The sequence below is a fragment of the Zootoca vivipara genome, chromosome 14, assembly GCF_963506605.1.
Source record: "Zootoca vivipara chromosome 14, rZooViv1.1, whole genome shotgun sequence".
Classification (NCBI taxonomy): domain Eukaryota; kingdom Metazoa; phylum Chordata; class Lepidosauria; order Squamata; family Lacertidae; genus Zootoca; species Zootoca vivipara.
In genome coordinates, this window is record NC_083289.1 from 15278437 (window position 1) to 15303751 (window position 25315).

General features: G+C 42.6%; 1 protein-coding gene across 1 annotated transcript in view; it reads right to left on the reverse strand.

Moving 5' to 3' along the window:
• The window catches only part of HOMER2 (homer scaffold protein 2), an 81795-nt gene that overhangs the window by 26516 nt on the left and 29964 nt on the right, over positions 1–25315 (reverse strand). The window contains exon 3 of the mRNA XM_035130786.2: positions 5928–6059. Coding sequence (XP_034986677.1) covers positions 5928–6059 — 132 coding nt within the window. The remainder of the gene's footprint in view (positions 1–5927; positions 6060–25315) is intronic.

Sequence of the window (25315 nt, forward strand, 5' to 3'; positions counted from 1 at the left end):
GAAAAAGCTCAACAACCTTTGTGTCCAGATTTTCACTTTTTGAAATATGGCAGCCCTGGACTCCAGGGTTTCTTTTAATTTTCATATTTTGAAATTTAAAAGCAATTGTCTAACAACCAAAACAAAGAGAGAATTCCATAAATTCCCATGGACTGCCCCTTTGTGGGTCTGAAAGTTAACTTTTTTCTTCCTGCATCTTCTCTATTGATCCAATTCCATCAAAATTCCATTATAACGACAGTCTAACATTAAACTACAAATGTCATTCCAGTCCTACTAGTAATCTTAATTGTTTACAATGATTTTTAAGGTAAATTATTTATTTTCCCCATTCCTTATTGAAATGTTGGTCTTCCTGGTTTCTAATTCTTCCGGTCATTTTTGCCACCAGTTTATTCTGCCATTCTTCTCTGGTAGGTACTATGTCTTCTTTCCATCTCTGGGCTAGTAACCCTCCTCTCCAGGGTTCCAGCCAGGAGACCAGCTTGAGAGGCAAGAGACTGAACATACAAAGCATTTTCAGCATGAAAAGCATGTGCTCTGTCCCTGAGCTATGACTCCCTCCCCTTTGGCCATATATGTTTCCAGGGCAGCACTGACACGGCCAACCCTATCATTAGGCCAAATGAAGCAGCTGCTTCAGATGGCAGGTGCTAGGGGCAGGGAGTGGAGAGGAAGTACTGGGAGGATTGAGCTGCACGTATCACACAACCTGCCCTACAGCTCCAAAGCTGGGTGTGGTGGCAATGGATGTTTCCCCATCAGCAGTGTTGGAAGTACAGCCATAGCTGCACTATATACATTGAAAGCAGCATGCCAACTTAAACAGCTGTGGCTTCCTGCAAAGAATCCTGGGAACCATAGTTTAAGGATGCTGAGAGTTATTAGGAAACCCCGGTTTCCCCTGGCAGAGCTGCAATTTTCAGAGTGGTTTAACAAGAGCACCTCTAGCTCTACCAGGGGAATAGGGTTCTACTAACAACTCTCAGCACACTTAACAAACTACAGTTCCCAGGATTCTTCATGGGAACCCATGATTGATAAAGTGCTAGAATAGTGCCGAAAATCTACAGTGTGGCCTAAGAACCAGCATGGCATAGCAGAATGTTGGGTTCGGACCTGGGAGACTAGCGCTCATGTTAGCCTGAAATGCATCCTTTCCTTACAGGTATTCAATTGCAGAACAAAGACCACTCTCCTGTGCAAGTCAAAATAATTTAATTGAAGCAGAGAAGGTGCATTATGTCTGTGCATGCATTTGCTCTAGAATTCTGCTTTGTGCCTTTTTTCTTATGGAGGTGGCATGGGGAATCTTTCAGGGAATTTCAGCAAGGGACCAGTCAAAGGAAAATGCAGGGGATTGAAAGAGTGTGAGCTGCAAGGTACCCATATGGTAAGCTTAGTCCAAGGGAAACAGAGAACGAACTGAACAAAGGACTATTCTTTGCAGCCTGGGAAAAGACTGGGATGTTCACAGCTGACTTTTTAGTCTCTCACTCTGCCAATTTACATAGCCCTAAAATACAGTAGAAAAACAACAACAACATTGGGCCCATTCATAAGCCACAATTAATGGTTAATGGTCAATGCTCTGATCTTCTCACCTTTGCTCTTCCCCACTCCTGCCAGGAGGAATGAAAGCATTGTCCCTGGCTTAGTGTTACGTTCAAACTGGGGATCCCAGTCTGTCTAGCAACAAAACAAACCATGGTCTGCAGCCAAGGTTTGCTCTGGTTTGTTTGGGCATAACACTAAGCCAGGGATCAGGGTTTCTTTCTTCTGCACATTAGTGCAAAGCAGTGAGACAGGTGCATGCATGGTAAACCATTAAATATGGTTTGTTGTGATGTGTGACGTGTGAACTAGGTCCTTGAGTTGCTTGGCCTTCAATTTGGGCTTCTTTAGGTTCTGTGGCACACTTGCAGAGAAAGCAGTATTAAGCTAGACCCTCCAGACTAAGCCAGTTGAAATTAAGTCCCTTTGAACTCTGTGTACTTAATCATCATAACTTGGGTCCCATTAGGGAACCAAGTACAACTAACCAGGAGTAGATCCAGCCCATAGTCTTTACTTGAAGTTCCAATTATGTCTTTTGGATTTCTTCACATGGATGTTCATCATTTACCTTCTTGCAGAACTGTTCAGGGTACTTGAGGAGAAACAGTTTCCTTGGAGTAAACCCTACTGAACTCGGTGGGACCCAAGCTTGAATAGACATGTATAGGATTGTGCTGCAGGGCACCCCAGGAACCCCAAATGAAAAGCAACAATCCACAATGGTGCAGACATACTTGGGAAAGTACAAAGGATCCATTTGGAAGAACTAATTCACAGCCTGATTTAGTTTCAGGTATAGAAGCAGGGGTGTGGTGGGGGGACCCAAAGGTTGCTTTTTTTACATTGTTAATATCATAGGGAGAAAACTGCTGAGCACAGGCGGGTGGGTGGGTGTTTAAGTGCCTAATATTTAGAACAAATGCTTTGGGGGGAGGAATATAGCTCTGCTCTCAAGACAATTACAAAATTATTGCAGATCGCAAGAACTGGAACAACCACTTATTGAAACTATAGATGGAAAGAACGCTACATTTCAGACCAAACCAGATTTGAAGCATGCTTCATGCACCTGCAGCAGAGTTTCCTGCGAACAATGGTTATTTTCCCCAAGGTTCTCTTTGACAGGTAGCAAACTGAAGGACACTGCATTGATTCTTAGGAAGATGTCCACAACTGTAGCTGACTATGCTGAGGATAAGGGATACGGGTGGTGCTGTGGTCTAAACCACAGAGCCTAGGGCTTGCCAATTGGAAGGTTGGCAATTCGAATCCACAGGGTGAGCTCCTGTTGTTCGGGCCCAGCTCCTGCCCACCTAGCAGTTCAAAAGCACATCAAGTGCAAGTAGATAAATAGGTACAGCTCCAGTGGGAAGGTAAACGGCATTTCCATGCGCTGCTCTGGTTTGTCAGAAGCGGCTTAGTCATCCTGGCCACATGACCCAGAAGCTGTCTGCAGACAAATGCTGGCTCCCTCGGCCTATAGAGCGAGATGAGCACACAACCCCAGAGTCATCCGCGACTGGACCTAACGGTCAGGGGTACCTTTACCTTTAATGCTGAGGATCTGTCAGAAGTAGCTAAATGACACAACAATGAAACTGTAATAATTTATTTTCCAGGCCACTGTTCATGCAAATATCACAGGGAGGGTTACGATATTAAAAAACAAAACTAAAATACGTACCATAATAGCAAATAAAAACAATAGCAACCCCACACAGAGAGATTAAGAGTCCATAGATGGTTTAATTAGCCGGTTTTTGCCTGGTGCCTAAAGTTATGTAACAAAGGCGGCAGGTGAGCCTTGCCGGGGATAGCGTTCTACAAGCGGGGAGCCACAGCAGAAAAAGGCCCATTCTCATGTTGCCGACTTCTGGACCTCTCATGGAGGTGGTACAGGAAGAATTGCCTCCAGTGGTGACTTTTAAAGTCCTAAACAGCTTTGGCCATATATACCTGAAGGAGTGTCTCCACCTCCATCATTCCGCCCAAACACTGAGATCCAGCACCAACGGTTTCTGGTGGTTCCTTCACTGCAAGAAGTGAGGCAACAGGGAACCAGGTAGAGGGCCTTCTCGGTAGTGACGCCCGCCCTGTGGAACGCCCTCCCATCAGATGTCAAGGAAATAAACTATCTGAGTTGTAGAAGACATCTGAGAAGTTTTTTAAATGTTTGATGTCTTGCTGTGGAAGCTGCCCAGAGTGGCTGCATCATCATCATCATCATCATCATCATCATCATCATCATCATCATCATCATCATATTGCAGGGTCTGGGCCAGTTCATATGAGGAAAAGCAGTTTTTAAGGTTTTGCTGCCCTGAGCCATTTAAGGCTTTACAGGTCAGAACCAGCACTTTGAATTGGGCTCGGAAAATAATTGGCAACCAGGGCAGTCCAGGCCAGGATTGGCATTATACAGTATACTCAAACCGTTTTACCCTTTGCTGCCTGGCACAGCAAGCCAGATGTCTTGGGGATGTAGTGGGGTCCTCCAGATGCTTGTCAGTCTGATGGGAAACTGGCCAGGACTCGGCCAATTGCAGATGGGTCAAGGGGGCCAAGTGAGGGCAGAGGCCTGGCTGCAACTGGGACTGCCTCTCCCCTTTAAAGGGAGAGTGGAGTCCAGAGCTCGACTTCTTGTCCAAGTGGAGCCATCATTGTTGGCTCGCCCCCTTTCCTGCCCTGTATATATTCTCTTGTTGTAGATGGTCCAGCCTAAAGGTGAGCAGCACATGGACACTGCTATGGAATACTCAGTCACCAAAAATGGCTGCCATAGGCAGCAACAAAGGAAGTGCCGGTACTCTGTTCCAATGCATATTGTCACAAAAAAGGACTGTGGCTCTTCCTCCCCAAAGAGTCCAGAAGTATGAGGAGTCTGCACCATGTTTTCATCCAGCTGCCAAACATAGCCACCACTTTTAGCTGTTTGAGGCAGCAGCTGGGACTTCTGTAACATGGCCTCTAATCTAACATCTCATGGCCTATAGCCCTCAAGGCTATGGAGGACAAGATTAATGAGGAAGTTGTGGAATGTTCAAGGGCATCACATTTAGTGAACTAATATGATCCGGAGACACTAATGGTGAGTAGTTCTTTTTTTAAAATGTCAACTATCTGTCCTGATAAGTGACTCATTTCTAGCCTGGGAAAATTATTCTGATTCTTTGACAAGAACACCAGCTCAACAAATAGGAGTGCACATTGTGTACACCACTGGGCTATTCATCACCAAGCTACTACTGCTAGTTTAAAAGGGTCTCTCATAGGAAGACTCCAAAGGTAATAAATCATTTCTACGACATCCAATTCGCCTGGATCTACTGGCACCTAGGCTCCATCTGCGTTATACATTTAAAGCAGTATAGTATCTGAAAACTTTTTGGCTTTCTCCAAAGTATCCTGTAAGTGTAGTTTCTAAGGTATGCTGAGAGTTGTTATGAGACCCCCTTATCCTACAACTACTATTATTGTATCAAGAACACAGCCCCATCTGTACCATACATTGAAAGCAGCATCATAAACAGCTATGGCTCTCCCCCCCCCTCAAACTCCTGGGAAGGGTAGTTTGTTAAAGGCGTTTATTGTTGTTAGGAGAACCCTTTTCTGCCTCCCAGAGCTACAGTTTCCAGAGTTCTCTGAGAAGATTGTAAAACCATTCTGGGAATTGTAAGTTTGTAAGGGGAACAACTCTCAGCATCCCTAAAGAAACTACACTTTCCAGGATACTTTGGAGCAAGCCATGGCTGTTAAAGTGGTATGAAACTGCTTTAAATGTATAGTGCAGCTGCAGTATTAATGGCTGTACGAGCAAGACTGTACCTCCACTGCCAAAGGCTAGATCCAGCAGACTGTTCTTATGTTCTTAGATGAGATGTTGTGGTGAAGTGAGGAGCAGAACACACAGATGTTCTGTTGAGCAATGCCTTTGAATTTAGCCTAACACCTAGTTTGGCTTCAAGGCAGGCACAGAAAACTAGGCGTAGAAAACCATATGATCAAACACACTCAGAAAATTTCTAGCTTGAACATTAACACCTCCCACAAACTCTGGCCCACTCATTGATTACAGGAGATTAATCACTTGCAAAGAGCCAAGTTGCTATTAATTAAGACAAAGTGGAAGAAGTCCAGTCTCTCTCTCTGTGTCTCTGTCTCTGTCTCTGTCTCTCTCTCTCACACACACACACACACACACACACACACAGAGAGAGAGAGAGAGAGAGAGAGAGAGAGAGAGAGAGAGAGAGAGAGAGAGAGAGAGAGACTCCCACAATATCTATATGTTCCTCTTTTCAATTCATTGAGATTGCAGGAGATTTTACAAAAGCAACAACAAGTGAAAAAGTAATTCAAACTCAAGTTACCTTTGTTAGCTGCTGTTCAGAAGAAAACCCCAGGCCAAACACAGTGTTTGCTCGGCTATCAGCCCACTGGCCAAACTTCTGTGATGTTTTTGTGAAGGTCATATTAGGTGTGATTGTGCTATTTATAATCACCTAGGGGGGGATGGAAACACAAAACAACAAGAGGTACACAATTCAGAAAAGAATATCAGGATTACATATAGGAGAAATAACAACTTGCCAAAAAAGCTTCCTGTGCAAGACAAATATTCAGATGAATAACAACCACCATCATATTGGTACATGAGCGCCAGCTGCATACAATACTGATTTGACCTGTATACAGTATATTTATGTTTCTCCTTTCGTTTATTGTCTTGAATCAATCAATTTAAAAGAGGAATATATTGCACAGGAAGCAGACACTGATAAGTCTCTGTGATTCACGCTAAGCGGCAATTAAGGCAAACTACTGGGGACCCAGCTTGAACCTGAATGGAGGAAAACACAGTCCTGCCAATCATATGCTGAACAAAGGAGCTCCATTCTTGTTGGAAAAAATGAGACATAGCAAGAGAACATTGATGGGATAGAAAAGGAGCTAAATTAGTCCAGGAATGCCTGCAAAACACAGAGCGCTTAGCACACCCACCCAACAACTGTTGCTTTGTGCAGATTGGTTGGGGAGGGCCTCCTAAAACACATTTTTTACATGTAAAAAAGTTCATCAGACCTAGGAATATGGGGCCACATCACCATCGGACCCAGAATTTGCAAGTCTTTCATGCAATTAAAATAGATTATCTCCTGATCTAGGAAAATGCCAGCTAAAATATCTTTAAAATCTATTAAAGGTAAAGGGACCCCTGACCATTAGGTCCAGTCGTGACCGATTCTGGGGTTGTGGCGCTCATCTCGCTTTATTGGCCGAGGGAGCCGGCGTACAGCTTCCAGGTCATGTGGCCAGCAAGACAAAGCCACTTCTGGCGAACCAAAGCAGCACACGGAAACGCCGTTTACCTTCCTGCTGTAGCGGTACCGATTTATCTACTTGCACTTTGACGTGCTTTCGAACTGCTAGGTTGTCAGGAGCTGGGACCGAGCAATGGGGTTACGCTGCTCTTATTTTTAAGGAAATCCATCAAAATATAAACTTCCGACATGGATTGCCATATGTCCAGATTTTCCTGGGGCGCTGTTTCTGAAGGTTGAATCCTGGCTATGTCTGGGATTTTCCAGACATATGGCAGCCCTAACATCTGTGAACACTGAAGAAGTCCTTTTGGTTGAAATGTGATGGGGTTTTTTATATTTAGATTGTTTGGTTCTTTAATGTTAGATTTGTGTTATAAATCTTATCATAGCAGTGCAGTTTCATAGGAATACTTTTTCTGATCCCAACTCGTTCATTGTCATTGGAGGCAAGATTCATCACTGTTCACTTTGCCAGTTTGCCAACCCCTGAACTGCCCCATGAATTCAGGGACTGCTAGTTGTTTAACCTGATGACCCCACTTCTCTGCTGTTTCAACACCAGCTTCTTGTCCTTTGCTTTGCAGAAAGGATGAACAATTGCGACTCCTCTTTTTTTTGCCTTAGCATTACTTTAAAACAATGCATTTTTAAAACCAGGTATCTCTACCCGCGAAAAGCTGAAGCAGTGTGTGAGATGGAGCCAGACAACTGCTAGATTTTATATGAAGGGTGAGGGAGAGATCACCCGTTGTTCTGAAACCTCATGCAACCTAATCCAATTAAGTCTGCAACATCCTCCTACACTCCAACATTAGACAGTGACTAAATGCAGACTTGGTGGCTTCAACATCAAGCCCAGACTCTACCCTGTTTTTGCTTAATATCCGGACTGGTAAAGAGCTCTCACTGCTTTACTTCCTTTTGGTTAGTCCAAATAACAAGCATTGCCCAACTGTGGACCATACATATAGGCTATCAAAACAGATATGCAGATTAATATTCTTATTCATGGCTGACAGAGGGTCCTCTTTGACAGTAACTTGCGGAGTAGGTTGGTATTCCAGGAGGATCCAGTCATTTGCAAATCCACACTGCAGATGACAGTAAAGCAGAATCCCTTTATCGCACCCACTCACGGGCTTAATACATTTGATAAATGAGGTCATTATTCTGCACGATGCTTATTAGATTTACACTTCCACCTTCTGTTCTCCAGTTTCATCACAGATTACATTAGTGTTCAGGGAACTTTTAAAGCATATTGGAACAGCTATTGTTGACCAGATTGCTTAGCTTTTTTTTTTTTTTGCCTTGCTATCTACCAGGAATGGAAGTTCAATGCATAGACAATCTTACTCATCCCAATAGTTTAAAAGCTCCTTTGCATATAGTTTCTGGTTTCACAGGCCTCATAAACTGGTAGGCCATTAAAACCCTAAGAAGAGCCTGCAGGATAAGGCCAATCTAGTCCAGTGTTGGCCGTCTAGTCCAGTGTTGTGTTCTCACAGTGGCCAATCAGATGCCTATAGGGATCTCACCAGGGTTAAGGCAGCTACCTCAGGTGGCAGATCTCCAAGTGGCAGGGCCCTTGCCAATTCTGCCACAAGATCTCGCTAGTACATGCCGCTGCCATCACCCCTTTGCAGGCAACACCACACAACCCTGCGAAGGTAGACTTTGGTCGGGAGAAGTGGGGCAGCACTTTCCTGTTTCACCTCAGGTAACGAAATGGGACGCCCCCCCCCGGACCCCATCATGCACATCTCCTTTGCTAGAGTAGGCAAACAACAAGGTGCTGGCATAAGATAGCTTTACTGATTCCCCAAAAACCCCAATTATCCCACCTTTCCCTCCCACTACAAGAATTTGCATAGTACATCATAACTTTGGGTGAGTATAATACATTATAACTTTGGGTGAGCATAAACAACACATAAATGTATTTTTATGTATTTAAATGTGTTTTAAAATGTGTTTCTCTCTCATCTTGGTTTTATCGTATCTATGTGGTGGTACATTGTCTGTTTGGTTGTAAGTTGCCTTGGGTTGCCCTGGACTAGATAGAATGACAGATAAGTTAATCAATCGATCCACCAAATTCAAATGGCTCTTATCCCTTTTGTCTTTGTTCCCTTATGCCTATTTTTCTATATTGTCAAATATTTAACAAGCACTATGTTCCACTTAACGTCTTAGGAAATGCAGCATTACAAATTATGTCAAAGAAACGGCAGCAAAGTTACTTGTGTGGCAGTTTACGTGCCTTTGATGCAGAGTGTCAGGCAAGGTACCGTAGCTCTTTGGAAGAGCATCTGCTCTGCATGCAGGATCAATCCCCAAAATCTCCAGGTAGGGGTGAGAATGTCTCATCTCAGAAATGCTGGATTGCCACTGTTAGTCACAGTAAACAATACTGAACTAGATGGGTCTTAGTTCGTATAAGCTAGCTGCCTGGGTTCATATGTAGAATTCAAGAACATCTGCAGATATTACTGTTAAGATTCCTGCTCCGTGTTTGCAGTCATGAGATTATTATTATTTTTTTGAATAATTTTTATTAATTTTTAGAAAAAGAAAACACATACAAAGTATACAACATAAACTCTGTCCCTTCATTTTCCCTCCACCCACAAGCCCACCTCTGCCACCAGTGAGCCCCATGGGTATTGGGGAACAAAGGGGTCCATTTTAAGCTGGGTTTGACCTCCCCCCTCCTTCCTCCCCCCTCATCCCCCCCCCTGCCACTGAGAGGACAAAGGCAGAGGATCTCTGGGGATTGGCTTATCCCCCAGCTATTTCTTCACTGTACTGAAAAAAAGAAAAACAAAGAAAAAAGGAGAGAGAAAAAAGAAAAAAGCAAAAATATGAAAAAGGGAAAAAAAAGGGAAGGAAAAAAAAGGGAAAAAGGAAAAATATTAATGGCTTCCACGACTCTCCTCCTCCTGGATTTCCCAACCTCTTTACATAGTTATGGCGGGTTTTCTAATCCAATTCAGAATCTTATTCTTATAATATTAACACAATCCTGCTCCTTCTTCATGCTGTCCCACTCTGAGCCCCCCCCCCCCTGCCACTGGGGTAGCCTGAGGAGTCCAGCAGTCAAAAGGTTCCATTTTTGTGTCTGGGTTTCCCTCCACCCTTCCCTCTCCCCTCAAGGCACCCCCTGCCACTGGGTACCAAGAGTAAGAAGGGGGAGACAGGCAGTTTTCCACCCAAACACCTGATCACCAAAATTATTCAAAAACAAACTCTAAGCATATTTCCTCAGCCATTCTTTTTACTCCCTCCAGAAAGCTCTTAACCTTAAACTATAAAAAACCCTCCTTCCCCCCCCCCAATGTCCCTCCTCCCAATTAGATCAGCATATCCTTTAACAGGCCAAGATTCCGACACCGTTGTTCATATACCAAAAACAGTACCTTAAACTAAATTTTTTACCCCACACCAATTCTTTCCCACATCCACTTCCAGACCTCTGCTCCTCCCTCTTTCTGCCTTTCCCTCCCTTCACTAACACCATTCAACATTTCAGTCTCTCCAGGATTTTCACTTCCATCAATCTTCTCTTCACTTTGCTTCTCCTTGTCGGCCTCATCTCTTTGTTCTGATCTTTGTTTTTCATCATCCAACACATATTTTTTATAGTCTGAATCAGTCTCCAAATTGTCCTCAAATTGTTGCTCCTCACACACAATCTCATAATCAAAATTGTCCTCTAAATCTTGCTCTTGCACCACATTCTCCTTTTCTGTTGGATTGAAACATTGCCTTTCCTTGTAGATATCTTCCCATGTTTGTAGATAACCCAGCACAGCTTCCTGGAAAGCTCGAGAGAATTTTGTTTTCATAGTTCACTTGACCACAGGCAGACCAGAGATAAGGGCAGAAGGATACTGGAAAATTCCTCTCTACCACGTTTTCGGCTCCATCTTGGCTGTTCTTATCCTTTGTCTTTAACCTCATCAGATTTCAAATTTACAGTCCGCTTAAATCCTTTTAAAACCTTTTGAATCAATTTTTCCAATTCACAGGAATAAAATCGTCTTTCTTAGCCCTTTAACAATTTGACAGCTTTTGACAGCTGTCAAAACGTCCTCCCCCTTGTTGCTGCTGAACCTCAAGGGGCAACGACACCGGGGGGCTGGGGAGGTTTGGAAAAGTCTTTCTTTCTCTCGGGTCCGCAATCTTGAAAAAAGTTTTCCCTTTTCGGCTTGGGAATATTTAATGCGCCTCCCGATTGTCCATTTGGAAGAGATCGGCTTCCGTTACTTTAGAATCTCTTCCTATCTTCAAATTTAAAATTTTTAAGATCCGAATAGAGATTTGACTTACTTTGAAGAAGTCTTTTATTGCCTTCTTTTATTGCCTTTTATTGCCTTGGAAGAATCCGCCGCTTGCAGGCTGAGGACTCGGAGCTTCACTTCAAGGAGGTAAGATGAAACCCAAAAATGGCTCCCGCGACTCCACTCCGCTGGCTCTCGATTGCTCTACTGAGCTCTCGGGCAGCAGAGGATTCGCGTTCGGAGCAAACAGCTGGGCACTATGTCACCGGGACTCTCTACCCGGTGTTTTTTCGGGGAGTCCGCTCGCTCTGCGGACTTCCCCCCCCCCTCCACGAAGCCAGGGACTTCAGAGCATGAAGTCCCTGCGTCCAACTTCACCAGCGCGATGAATCGGAAGCCTGCAGTCATGAGATTATTGTCTATCACATGACGGTGTATGTTTTCATTCCACAGTGTGGGAAGTGAGGGAGACAGGATGTTTTGGTATTACTGGTATTACTATTGTCCTTTGTTCTTTCTCTCTTTGCTGTCTGATGAGAAAGAGGAAGGAGCTAAGCCAGAATGCTCCGAATGTATTATATGTAAATAAACATAGATTAGCCAAAATGCTGTGCTATTGGTTCTGTTACACAAACTGCGAATACTCTGCAGATACCTAAGTGTGCTAATGCCTTTTGGCATCAGTCGCTGTGATGTTTGGGCTGAAGAAAGCTTTTGAAGCTCCCAAACAATTGACCAGGAGGGAGAGAACATGTGTCTCTGCCGGGTCCTACATGAGAGTAGGACGCTCCTAACAATTACCTCCAATATCTCTCAGTATTCTCAATGAGAAGACAGAGTTGTGAATGCCTGGGCCTTTAGGGGGTGCTCCTTTTTTACTTTTAGCATGACAGTGGGAGGTTAGCCGGTGAAACCTCTCCTGTTACTAGTGCCATGGCAGAAGAAACTATGGTAAGCTTTTCCCTGGAGGAGACCTCAGTTGCTTAAGAGATGGGAAGAACCTTATTTAGACTAGCAGCTAGCAACCCCTTATAGATGGAGAACACAGGAGATGGGTTGATTTTTAAATCAGACGTTTCAATCACAACTTACATCACTGCATTCAATGCATGCTCTTTAGGGTTTTTCTTCATTTGCCCTTTAGGCACTTGGCGTAACCATATTACCCAAATAATTCCATGGCTTATTTTTAAATATGTTAACTAGTAATAATTGAAGTTGCCATTATCTGTTATCTGTGCATTTTAGCATGGTAAAAGCAAGCAAATACTGTCACATTTTATCTGTCTAGTTACCAATTTGCTCCTCTGTAAGCTGCTTTAGGGCAGGGAGAAAGCGGGAAGTTTAACCTATCAAGAGTCCTTTGCCACAGTAAAAGGCAAGCAAATTTATTGTGGCATTAGCATTCATGGTTGCAGCCTATTTTAAGGCACCACAGGAATCTCATTTTCGCTCCAACGTAGCGACATGGCTGCTCTCCAAAAATTTAGCAGGATGTCACTCTGGCTTCTGTAAGGCAAGCAGATGCTTGTGTCACAGAGCCAGAGTTACATCCTATGCCAGTGGAGCGAGTGAGGCAAAGCTAGCCAGATCTCCTCCTGATTTCCTCCCATCACCCTTAATCCTTTGCGGCTGCAGTTTTGCCAGTACAATCTTATACCACCACTAGGCAAAACAAAATGTTAGGATTTGGTGCAAGATGCTTTATGCACAATGGCTTTTTCAACGCAATTGCAATATTTACTGGGGTGTTGTCCACTATTAAGGCAGTAAAGGTAAAGGACCCCTGGACGGTTGAGTCCAGTCAAAGGCGACTCATCTCGCTCTCACAGGGAGGCAGTGATCACCACCACTGGATGGGTTTTTAAAAAGGAGGAGAGAGCTGTGATAACTATATTCTGCATCCTCAGCTGGAGGCAGCAGTGCCTCCGGATACCAATTGCTAACAAAATGTTAGGATTTGGTGCAAGATGCTTTATGTACAATGGCTTTTTCAATGCAGTTGGAGAGGCAATGTACAGATATCTCCAGCAGTGTTTTTCACTGGAATGTTACAAACATCCTGTCACTTGCTGGGGTGGGAAGGGTTGTAGGGGACATCCAATGAAGCTGAATTTTGGAAGGGTTGGGGCAGATAAAAGAAAGTGCTCCTTCATGCAACACAGTCACACAATATAAGACCATATACAGCTCGGTACCAGATTACTTGACACGAGGGCTGGGTGATATCTGGTTTTCAACACTGTGATATATCACCAGCTAAACATTGCAATATACTGATATATTACGATGTCTGAAATAAGGGTGGAGCTATGCAGAGGCATTGGCTAGCCTTCCGGTTTTTCCCGTATTGTGAGTTTTGCATGGTGCACGCACACACACACACACACACACACACACACACACACACAATTTGCAATATATTGCCAGGTCAAAAAATTATGAAACCAATATCACAATATGGACTTCAAACCAGTTTGGGGTGATCTATTGCCTGGCCCTACTTGACACATCACCTTATCCTTTAGGCCACCATTTTCTGCAAGAGAGTTTCTCATTGAAGTTGCCAACATATCAAAGCCCACACCAATTTTGCACCTGGCTATCGGCCACTTGCAACCAAGTGGAGATGCCTGGGTGCCAGGATGGTGCATGACGTCTCCACCATTTTGGAGGTGCATGCCTGGGGATCCTTGGATGTTGACTGTTTTCAACAGTCAGAATGAATTGCAGGAACCAAAAAGTTGTACTGAAAAATACGACTTTAGAGCCATATGGCCCCAAAATGGCAACTAGGCATTCTGTTTCTGCGACTAGACTATAACCTTGGTTTAAGGAGTCATTTGGCGCCTAGCTTATATATCTGAGTTTCTAACACTGCTGCAGAGTGACTCCAGACATTTTTGTTTTGACAAGTTCTTCTCCTTGGATGAAAGGGAGTTCATTTTGTACTGTTTTCAAACTATTTTAGCTGTTTCTATGATATGTCTGTAAATTGCCTTGAGACAAACATAAAATATGATTTATAAACTAATAAAATTAACAAACCATAGCCATCTTCTAAAATGTAGCACCACCCTGCATAGTTCTCATTTCCATTTGGATATCTGAACAGGTTCTTCTTCTCTTCTCTCTCCCCCCTTTTTTTTAAATGATTCAAAGCATGCATAAATCCAGCCACCGATCTCCTGTGCAAATTGAGCTCAGGTACTCACAGGAGGAACAGCAGCATCTAAATTGAATTAATAAAAATATGTTTTGCAAGGCAGCAGGCAAACACCTGAAAGCAGTTTCACTTGCACAGTTGCTTACAGACCTCGCAAACACGCTCTTACAAAACACCCAGAGATACCTTAAATTACCTTCCCATGAGGCAGAGACAGAAGCTTAAAATGTTTTCCTGTGGGTCGTGGTAAGGGGGGGGGAATCGCAGCAGGAGGAACAAATTTAGCAATTTTTTTAAAAAAAAAACAACAAGGAGGATAATCAACACCCATTCTTGCAATTATAAGAAACAGAAATAGAATGGTTAAAATTAAGCAAATGTTCAAACCCAACCAAGAGTTGAGGCTTGTGAGGGGCTGGGGGGAATTTATTCAGGGAGAGAAAACATGGAAGGGGCTACAGGTGTGTGACTGACAGCAGAGCCAGACCAGAGTCTGGTGATGCAGTCCCCCCTGAAATTCCACCAGAGTGCTAGAGCTTCTCTCTGATGGACTACAGGGGTCAGCAAACTTTTTCAGCAGGGAGCCGGTCCACTGTCCCTCAAACCTTGTGGGGGGCTATATTTTGAATAGAGAAAAAAAATTAACGAATTTCTATCCCCCACAAATAACCCAGAGATGCATTTTAAATAAAAGCACACATTCTGCTCATGTAAAAACACCAGGCAGGCCCCACAAATAACCCAGAGATGCATTTTAAATAAAAGGACACATTCTACTCATGTAAAAACACGCTGATTCCCAGACCATCTGCGGGTCAGATTTAGAAAGCGATCGGACCGGATCCAGCCCCTGGGCCTTAGTTTGCCTCCTCATGGACTACAGAGTCAGCTAGCCACAGAGAGGGGAGGAACAGCACTTTGGGTGGTGGTAGTGGGGAGAATCAGTTTCTGAGGGAGAAGGTTAGCCAGGGCTGGATTTAAGATGAGAGATAAGGCTGGATTTGAGAAGAGGGAAAGGATTTGATTTGAAATGTTGGATAGGTTTCAGGTTGGGAGATAGGGGGTGAGATGGGGAGAACAGATTCCGAGTTAAGTTAAACATCCACACTGCGGAGACTATCCATAGCGAGAGGACAGAGCCTCGCAGCTTTGATAGGGAGACCGGGTTGAGGGCCTGGGAAAGGTATACAGACAGTAGTTTCCTGGGAGGGCTGTGACTGAACTGGGAGAGGTAGATCTTGTGGGAATTCAGGCTACCTGGGTGTCAGTATAGCCAGGAGGGGAAAGTTCTCCTAGGTCAGGCTTCCTTAACCTCAGCCCTCCAGATGTTTTGAGACTACAGTTCCCATCATCCCTGACCACTGGTCCTGCTAGCTAGGGGTCATAGGAGTTGTAGGCCAAAAACATCTGGAGGGCCGAGTTTGAGGAAGCCTGTCCTAGGTACTGAAGACTCCCAACCCAGTAACAAGGGGTGAGCGGACCCCCTGGGTCTGTTATACCCTTTGGAATACCTCAGGTGTGAGATTGTTAAGAAGAAGATCCCCTCGCTCATGAACCAAGGTATTAATCGGTGAAGGAAGTGGTATGGTGTTGAAAGTATTTAATTGTAATACTGTATCTAAGTAACAGAAACTTAAGTTGAGCATCTTACCATCTATTCTAGAAACCTGAACATCTACCACCTGAAGTGCAACAACTGATTTTTTAAAAAAAATTCCTTCCAGTAGCACCTTAGAGACCAACTAAGTTTGTCATTGGTATGAGCTTTCGTGTGCATGCACACTTCTTCCGATACTGATTTTTAGTAACTGAAGTTGAAGAAGAGCTTTGCTATAGTGTTGTTTAAGCCTGAAACATCCTAGAGTTAGTTAAAGTAAGCCAGCTAACTTCTACCTGAAAGAACACATTTCCTGACCCACTTTGTTTCATAAACCTTTTTTGTTCAATAAAACTAGTGCCTATTTTCTGCCTGAGACTCTAATCATTAGGTTTTCCCTCACACAAGTCCCCCACTAGGATAATCTGTGGTAAATTGTAGAAATTCATGTAATTGGTATACCGTGAGGTGGGTGCACTATTATTAATTGGGGCCAGTTAGCAGGAGTGGATCGGCCGCATTATTTACGGGTGGCATTAAGTGGCTGGGTCCACTACAAGGTGTATTAATGAAAAGTTTTCATTTTTGGATCATTAGAGTGACTGGGTGGATTAGAAACTAAGCTTTAAGAGGAGTTCAGGGAGGGTATACCTTGGAACCTGCTTTCAGAGTCCCGTATGAAGAAGTCTCCCCCCCACACACACACTTCAAACTTCATAGCTGCCAAGTTATCCCTTTTTTTAAGGGATTTTCCCTTATGCTGAATAGGCTTCCTCGCGAGAAAAGGGAAAACTTGGCAGCTATGTCAAACTTGTGTATTTAATTTACACAAAACATAAACATTAAATTGTTGTTCAGTATCACAACTTGCATTACATATTTGCTGTAACAAAACAATACATGGGTGCCCTTATTTCGGCTTTAGACAAATCATTTATTTAGATAACCTTTCCAAATATCTTTTTGAGTCGTGGGCAATGGGAAATCTCTTCCAATAAATGGATGCCACGCCATGTCAGACTTGTCGCTTTTGGAAGTTCCTCGTACAACCCTAGGTACTGAAGACTCCCAACCCAGATTCTTGGGTATTTCTGACTGGTTTCTCCACTGCTGGGCTATCACCAGGTAGGCTGCAGTTAGAAGAAAACCCATTAATTCCTTATGACCCTTAAGAGAATTGAGCTAAGGTCCAGCGTGAGGAGTGCTTAATGCTTGATTAAGCTGCATGACTAAACAGTGGTTTGCTTGATTAAGCTACATGACTTGTTTAGTGATAACTAAACAGTGGTCCAGAGTTTTTGTAAAGGGATACATTCCCATTATACATCGATATATTATACATCCATCTTTTATCCAGGGTTCCCATACCCTTTCCAGCACAGAGGGGGCAGCCAGTGGTTTATTTTAGCTAGTCGTATCAGTGACCAGTACCAATGGAAGATGATTTTGAGGGAGGCTCCCAGAAGGCATGCAGATACCCTCTTTAAGCGGGGAGCTTTGCCAGATGCTGTCCCACCTGTTGGGCCTCTATCTTTACTTCTACCTTTTCCTCTCACATTTGCCTTAAACCAGGCATCTCCAAACTCGGCCCTCCAGATGTTTTGGGACTACAATTCCCATCATCCCTGACCACTTGTCCTGTTGGCTAGGGATGATGGGAGTTGTAGTCCCAAAACATCTGGAAGAAGAAGAAGAAGAGTTTGGATTTGATATCCCGCTTTATCACTACCCGAAGGAGTCTCAAAGCGGCTAACAATCTCCTTTCCCCTCCTCCCCCACAACAGACACCCTGTGAGGTGGGTGGGGCTAAGAGACTTCAAAGAAGTGTGACTAGCCCAAGGTCACCCAGCAGCTGCATGTGGAGGAGCGGAGACACAAACCCGGTTCCCCAGATTACGAGTCTACCACTCTTAACCACTACACCACACTGGCTCTCACTGGAGGGCCGAGTTTGGGGGTGCCTGCCTTAAACCTTCAGAATTTCCCATACTATGCTCCAGTATTACAGTACAGATTAGGGAGGCTGCCCCTTTCAATTCAGAGTTTGAGTTAAAACACAGAGACCCAAATGCAGTGAGGGATTGTAACCCTTCTCCTTTATGCTCCTGGTAGCGTGCGAAAGAGCAGCCTTGTAATGCTCCGAACCGTGACTTGTGGGCACCCCCTTCAGCTCTTCCATAATCGTTCCCCTAGAGATTGTGCTCTCCCCACTGTGGAGAAGATCGTGAATTCTATACAGCTCCTTTGACTCCCAATCACTGAACTGCTGGTGCTGATCTACCTGTCTAAAGGCTGGATGATCTAGAATGGGAGTCAGGGGTGAGGAAGCCGGGGTTAAAACTTTATGCTGCTCCTTCAATTAGGTTTGAAAAGAGGTCCGCATAGTATCAGAGCGCTGGATGAACCATGTACTCTTTCCAAAACCAGTGCCATGCCGTTGTTGTTGTTGTTGTTGTTGTTATTGTTATTATTATTGTTGTTGTTGTTGTTGTTTAGTCATTTAGTCGTGTCCGACTCTTCATGACCCCATGGACCAGAGCATGCCAGGCACTCCTGTCTTCCACTACCTCCCACAGATTGGTCAGACTCATGTTGGTAGCTTCGAGAACACTGTCCAACCATCTTGTCCTCTGTCATCCTCTTCTCCTTGTGCCCTCCATTTTTCCCAACATCAGGGTCTTTTCCAGGGAGTCTTCTCTTCTCATGAGGTGGCCAAAGTATTGGAGCCTCAGCTTCAGGATCTGTCCTTCCAGTGAGCACTCAGGGCTGATTTCCTTAAGAACGGATAGGTTTGATCATCTTGCAGTCCATGGGACTCTCAAGAGTCTCTTCCAGCACCATAATTCAAAAGCATCAGTTCTTCGGCGATCAGCCTTCTTTATGGTCCAGCTCTCACTTCCATACATCACTACTGGGAAACCATAGCTTTAACTATACGGACCTTTGTCAGCAAGGTGATGTCTCTGCTTTTTAAGATGCTGTCTAGGTTTCTCATTGCTTTTCTCCCAAGAAGCAGGCGTCTTTTAATTTTGTGACTGCTGTCACCATCTGCAGTGATCATGGAACCCAAGAAAGTAAAATCTCTCACAGCCTCCATATCTTCCCCTTCTATATGCCAGTAGGTGATGGGACCAGTGGCCATGATCTTAGTTTTTTTGATGTTGAGCTTCAGACCATATTTTGCTCTGTCCTCTTTCACCCTCATTAAAAGGTTCTTTAATTCCTCCTCACTTTCTGCCATCAAGGTTGTGTCATCTGCATATCTGAGGTTGATGATATTCTTCTGGCAATCTTAATTCCGGCTTGGGATTCATCCGGTCCAGCCTTTCGCATGATGAATTCTGCATATAAGTTAAATAAGCAGGGAGACAATATACAGCCTTGTCGTACTCCTTTCCCAATTTTGAACCAATCAGTTGTTCCATATCCAGTTCTAACTCCCGTTACAGAATAATAATAATAATAATAATAATAATAATAATAATAATAAACACAAAACTTTGCTGAATAGGCTTAATGAGCATAAGCCAATATCAAAGCGGTGTGCCACCTTCTTGCCACCACTCAACTGGTGACAGCTGCCAAACACTTTGCAACTATCTATTTATATCCAGGGTCTGGGCACATCTACCCTTTGATTATCAAAGCACATGCCCTACAAAGAATGCCAGACATAAAACCTGGGTTTATAAATCAGTTGGAGGGCTTGGCAGCCTCTTTATAAAAAATAAATAAAAAAGATTAAACAAAAATTCTAGTTCGTTCTGAACAGCTAATATTGGTTCTGCTCCCAATTGTGACTTCCAAAATGTGAATAAACTGAGAGCCCCCTATAACAATACTCATAGTTTCATATGCAATGAAACATATGCAGATTTAATCTTTATTTATTACATGCCACCTTTCGGGGTTTGTATTGAATTGATCCCTTAATGAATTGAGTCCCTTAATCAGATGGCAACTCTAGCCCTTTCGGTCCACATCTGCACTATACATTTAAAGTCGTATTATACCACCATATATGTTTGTTCACTGTGCTGTGAGTTGTTAGGAGACATCTATTCCCCTCACCAGTAGAAGTAACATCTGTGCCCATTGTCTGTTAAGCTAGAGAATGGGAACAGGCAGCAGCAGTGTCTTAAGTTGCTGCCTTGTTATTCTAGTGCAAACTTTGGAGACAAACAAAAGGCAATCTCTGTTCACAATACAGAGAAATGCTATGAAGTCATTAAAAGCCATGGAAACCTAGGATTTCATACATGTCAGTAACAGTTACAGTTCAGCGGGGAGGAATACATTAGGGTTCCCGACAGCTACATGAAGTTATAATATACATAACTGCTGCAAGCCATTCTTAAGCTGGATAGCCATGTGTGTTCCATTAAAATTACTTTGCAAAGATAAATACACCTCCCCTAATCTTTCACTGTACTCCCCATAAACCAGACTCAGTAATTTGCTGATGTACAGAACACACACTATGATTAGTGAGCAGGCATCTACTGAAGTATTTCAATTTATTGAAAGTTGGGTGGTGCTCTGCAGTGCAATGGTGAAGATGTAACAGCATGAAGCTTCCTTTCATTGGAAAATAAATCTCAAAAGCTTCATCCGAGATCTGAACAGCAAACTAGCGCCAAACCGATTTTTATAAAGAGACAGTTTTATAAAAAGTTTTATAAAGAGACATTAGTAGGAACACAAAAAGTAACCCCCCCAAAAAACAACAACCCTACCTAAGGAAGAAGAGGTGTTCATTCTCAGTATGTGTGTAATTCTAATTGTGCCACCTCAAAAAAGGTAAACTGTACAGCTGGAAAAGATCAGCTAACATGTTCAAGAGGATGAGATTGCCTTCTCTGAAATGGCTGCAACATTTGCACTTTTCATTTAGAAAACAAGATGATTAAGAGGAGACATGACATTTATATAATCATGTATAGTGTGGAAAGAGACCGCTTCACCCTCTTTCAACACTAGAACAGCTCCAAGATGAATTCAGTGATAAAACAGTACAATTAAAAACAAAACAAAACATGCTTAGAACGTTTAAAAACAATTTAAAACATCAAAAAACATAATCAAACCATCATGTAAGTGTTCTAATCCCAGTCAGCACCACCCTGGAAGGTGGTACTGGGAGGAAGGACAACATGTTAATTTAAAAATTGTAAGAAAGCCCAATTTCTCAGGAAGCACACCAAGTTGAAAGACTTCAAACAGCTTGCAACTCAGCTACATTAGAAAAAAAACGTGATCTGAATGAATTATAATCATGCAACACCAGATGGCACCAGAGAGCACAAAACCTTTCTTTAGCGTTTTTACACAGGTTTTTTTTCTCTTTTGTAAATGATTTAATTTCTGACTTATTTATAGCATTCCCCACCCCCGTGTGTAGATCCACCCATGAAGAATATATACTTCTATATTCCATTATGAAATGAAAAACATCTACTTGTTCTCACTGCAATCCACAGAAGTTAATTTGTCTGAGCCCAGCTATTCAGTGCTGCAGTTATTTGCTTCAACAGGTAACAATAGGTAACTTGATTAGAACAAAAAGAAGAAGTTTGGGCAGCCTTGTCCTTTGCATGGCTCCCAAGGGGAAGAGAAGGCAACTGCTTGTGCTCTTTCAAATCTGCATCCTTTTAGGTCACCGTTGTTCTGAAGGAATAACAATGTAGGTCAATTTTAATGAGCTGTCTGGTGTGTAGTTTTCCCCATACGCTGTGCAGTAATTTTCATGAGCTCATGCCTTTTCTCCAGAATAATCCCTCTGTTAATTCCCCCTGCCCTTTTACCTGCAATATTGCTTTTTATCAGGTAGCGAAGACACAAGTTAAGAGAGCTCACAGCATGTTCTTCATCTGCTGTGCAAGCTCGGTATTCCAACCTGCATTACAAGTTGCATTATTTCCTGTGAGCCCATCCTTGGGTAAAAGGCATACTAATGTCTTAAAATGTTCCAGCACAAGTTGAATATTGGACCAACTGTCAAGTCAGTCAGTTTTAAATTGTGTGGAGGCAATGATCATTACAATATAAGAATCACAAAAGCACATTTATTGAAGACAAAGCTTTTTAAAAAATCGGTTTTTGGAACTGCAAATCATCAAAAGTTAAAATTGCAACATTCTCCAAAATAATTTAGATTTTAAAATCCCCCTGGCAGACAGCACTGTTTGGGGTCCAAAAATTAGTCCAGAACCTTCCTGCTGATTAAATGCATATAAAACTACTTGCGTAGGTAACAAACTTGTCTACATCCACCAGCAACCATATAATTTTGAAAACATCTGATTGGCCTCTTGGAAAATTCTTTGATATAGATGAGCTGTATCTAATGGCAATACAATATACAAAGCACAGTGTCTTCAATCTGGCCTGATCTGCAAGCACAAAGGTGGTCATTTGTTGACCTGTTAAATAATTTACCAGCCAGATTTCCAATTATGCTTGAAGAATTTCTAAGCTGAGTAAATGGGTTTAATAGGAGGGGAACTGGTTTTTCAGTTTGCTCTGAAAGGGCAAAAAGGTGCATTTGTGCCCAATGTAGAGAGGTTCTTTCAAACCAGTCCTACTGATCTCTAAGTGTTACACTCATCTTCACTCTCATACGCCATAGTAAATACACACATACACAAAGTGGATTCTATGTCTTTTAATGTGTCTTTCTTTGACTTTTAGTACACCCCTATTGAAGCAGCAAGGATGCTCATTAGTAAAAGAACAAAAATGGTTTCTTAGTCACAATGGAAAGTTTCTCTGTAACCATGCTTTAATGGAATTGCTTCATTGCATATTTTAATTATGTTTGTTTATATTTTAATGGGATCGTTTTATTGTGTGTCTTAATTGTGCATTTTAATTATGAATGTTTAACATTTCTGAGGTTGTGCAATCGGCATTTATACTTGTAAACCATCTAGAGGTCTCTTGCAGCATAAAGCAGTATATTCATGAATTAATTGGTGATGATTTCTGGAAGAAAAATCAAGTGGTTTTACTGGTGTTTCTCCTATGGTCAAGAGCTATCATGAAACATTACATGCAGCTATTATATGCATTGCCTTTTCTGCTAAAAATAAAAACGAGGTGCTAGTAGTCATAGATTGATTAAAGGGTGCTGGTACTCTGTACCAGTAACTGCTGTCACAAAAGGGACCCTGGTTATATGTAGTCTTATCTAGAAAGGTTGTTCTGCCAATGCCAAGAGAATTAGCATTAATGGTAGCCTCTCCCATTTGACAAGACTAGAGGCGGTCTGCATGTAATCCTCAGCCTAATTTCAGACAAGTGGCAAGGAAAGGGAAAAGGCGGTGGCAGAGAGAAAAAATTCAGGTGCCTCTCCCATCACCAGCTAGCAATCTCCCAAAAGAATAAAAGATTCCCCATCCCTAAACTAGGTCTATTAATAGGCACATTCCCTATTTTCTCCACAATCTATTGAATTTTTTCCTCACAATGGAACTTACCTGCCAGTTGCATCACTTGGTTAGACAAAATATAACCTGGGAACTGAATCTTATAATCTTGCTAATGTAGTCTGGATGTTAACATTCTGAATAAGATGGATGATGAGGCAACAAGAAGGAAAATGCAAATTGATGCTAACTCCAGGTGGGAATGTGCTTTCTAGTTGAAGGCAAATATGTATTTAGATGTTATTACATCAACAAAAAATGAGGCAAGGCATGGCAACAGCTCACATGGAAGTAGCTGCCTCAGCAGCTGAAAGTAGGATGACATCAACAAATTTCGCACTCGCTTAAAATTAAAAGTACCACTTTCTTCTGCCACGTATTGGAGGCTATGCACTCCACTCTTCTGGTACCACATTTATCACCTAGCTTAACCACAAGAAAGTTGGAGACAGACAAGTAAGAGGTGAGGAAAAGTGTTTGAGATAAGTTTCACATCCCATTGCGCATGTATACCTCCCTCTTGTCCCACTGCTGACTTTGAACAAAAAAGCTCCACAGGTTGGGTTTTTTGTTTGTTTGTTTTGAAACAATAATTTTTTTAATTTTAATACTTTATTTTAATTAATTGTTTTTATGTTTTATTGTGGTTTTGTTGGTGTGAGCCGCCCTGAGCCCGGTTTTTGACTGGGGAGGGCGGGGTATAAATAAAAATTTATTATTATTATTATTATTATTATTATTATTATTATTATTATTAAAACCTGTCTAGGGACTCAGCTATACAGCTGCAAATAAAACATTTTAAGTGTGTTTTAAGTGCAATATACAATGTGACACTAGATGGCGACGGTGAGTCTTATGGAAAATTCAATGTATTTTTTAAAACACTTTAAAAAAAAAACATTTTCAGAACGGTTTTTATGTGTGTGTAGATTCCACCATAGTCTTTCCCCACAAGTAACATGTGAAGGGGGCTTTTAGTCAGACGTGAAGGGAAGATGAATTAGTGAGTGCACAACCACACACCATGAACCGCAATCACACTTTCAAACAAAATACCCTTAACACTCAGAGAGACATCTGCCTCCTGCCTCAGTTGCAGCAAACAAGCAGAGTTACTTGTCTATCTACCAGTGTTTTTCTTTTGCAGCCCCTGCAACATGCTACCCTAGGCAACAGACCAGGAGCACTCAGCTGGTCTTGTCAAAACTTAAAAAGTCTGGTCTGCATTAAATGGCCACATATTAGGTGCAATTTTCAAGTTTAGTACAAACTTTTCTGAGAGATGCAGATTCCAGGCACACTGGAACTCACAGCAAGCCTAAAGAGTATATAACACAGACTCCCATTTACCTCAGGGTAGGAGGCCATTGTTAGTGCATGCAACAGTATCCCAGCAGCCCTTTTAAAACTGGAAAACCCACTTCCCACAGAAAAAAACAACAACAGGGTTGAGCATTCTCCCTGCCTGCCATTTATCTAACCCAAACCGCACAACCAACTGAAGCATATTTCCTGTACACATACAAATCGGATGTATGAATGTGACAACCAGTGGAGTAGCAGCAAATTCAGAAGTGGGTGAATTTTGTGACACGCCCTTATAGCCACACCCACTATACAACTTCCAAAAGCATTATTGCATAATTATAACAATGTTATACAACCAGGGATGCGTTGCAATGATTAATGCAGATCTCCATATATTGCCTTTCAAGCTAGTTCTACTATTTTCTGTGCACATACATACTCAAGCGCTCCAATATCTTCTTTCGAGGTGACAAGTTCTGTTTCCGCAGAAGTTCTCTTGCACCTAAAAGAACTTGCACACCATACTCTTGAAACTGAAGCACCTTGTGCTTTCAGTGTTTTTAAATGCTCAGCTTTAAATGCGCACCACTGGTGGCAACAAGTTTGCACGCATGAGTGTGGGTGTGTGAACACATGTGCAAACATACACA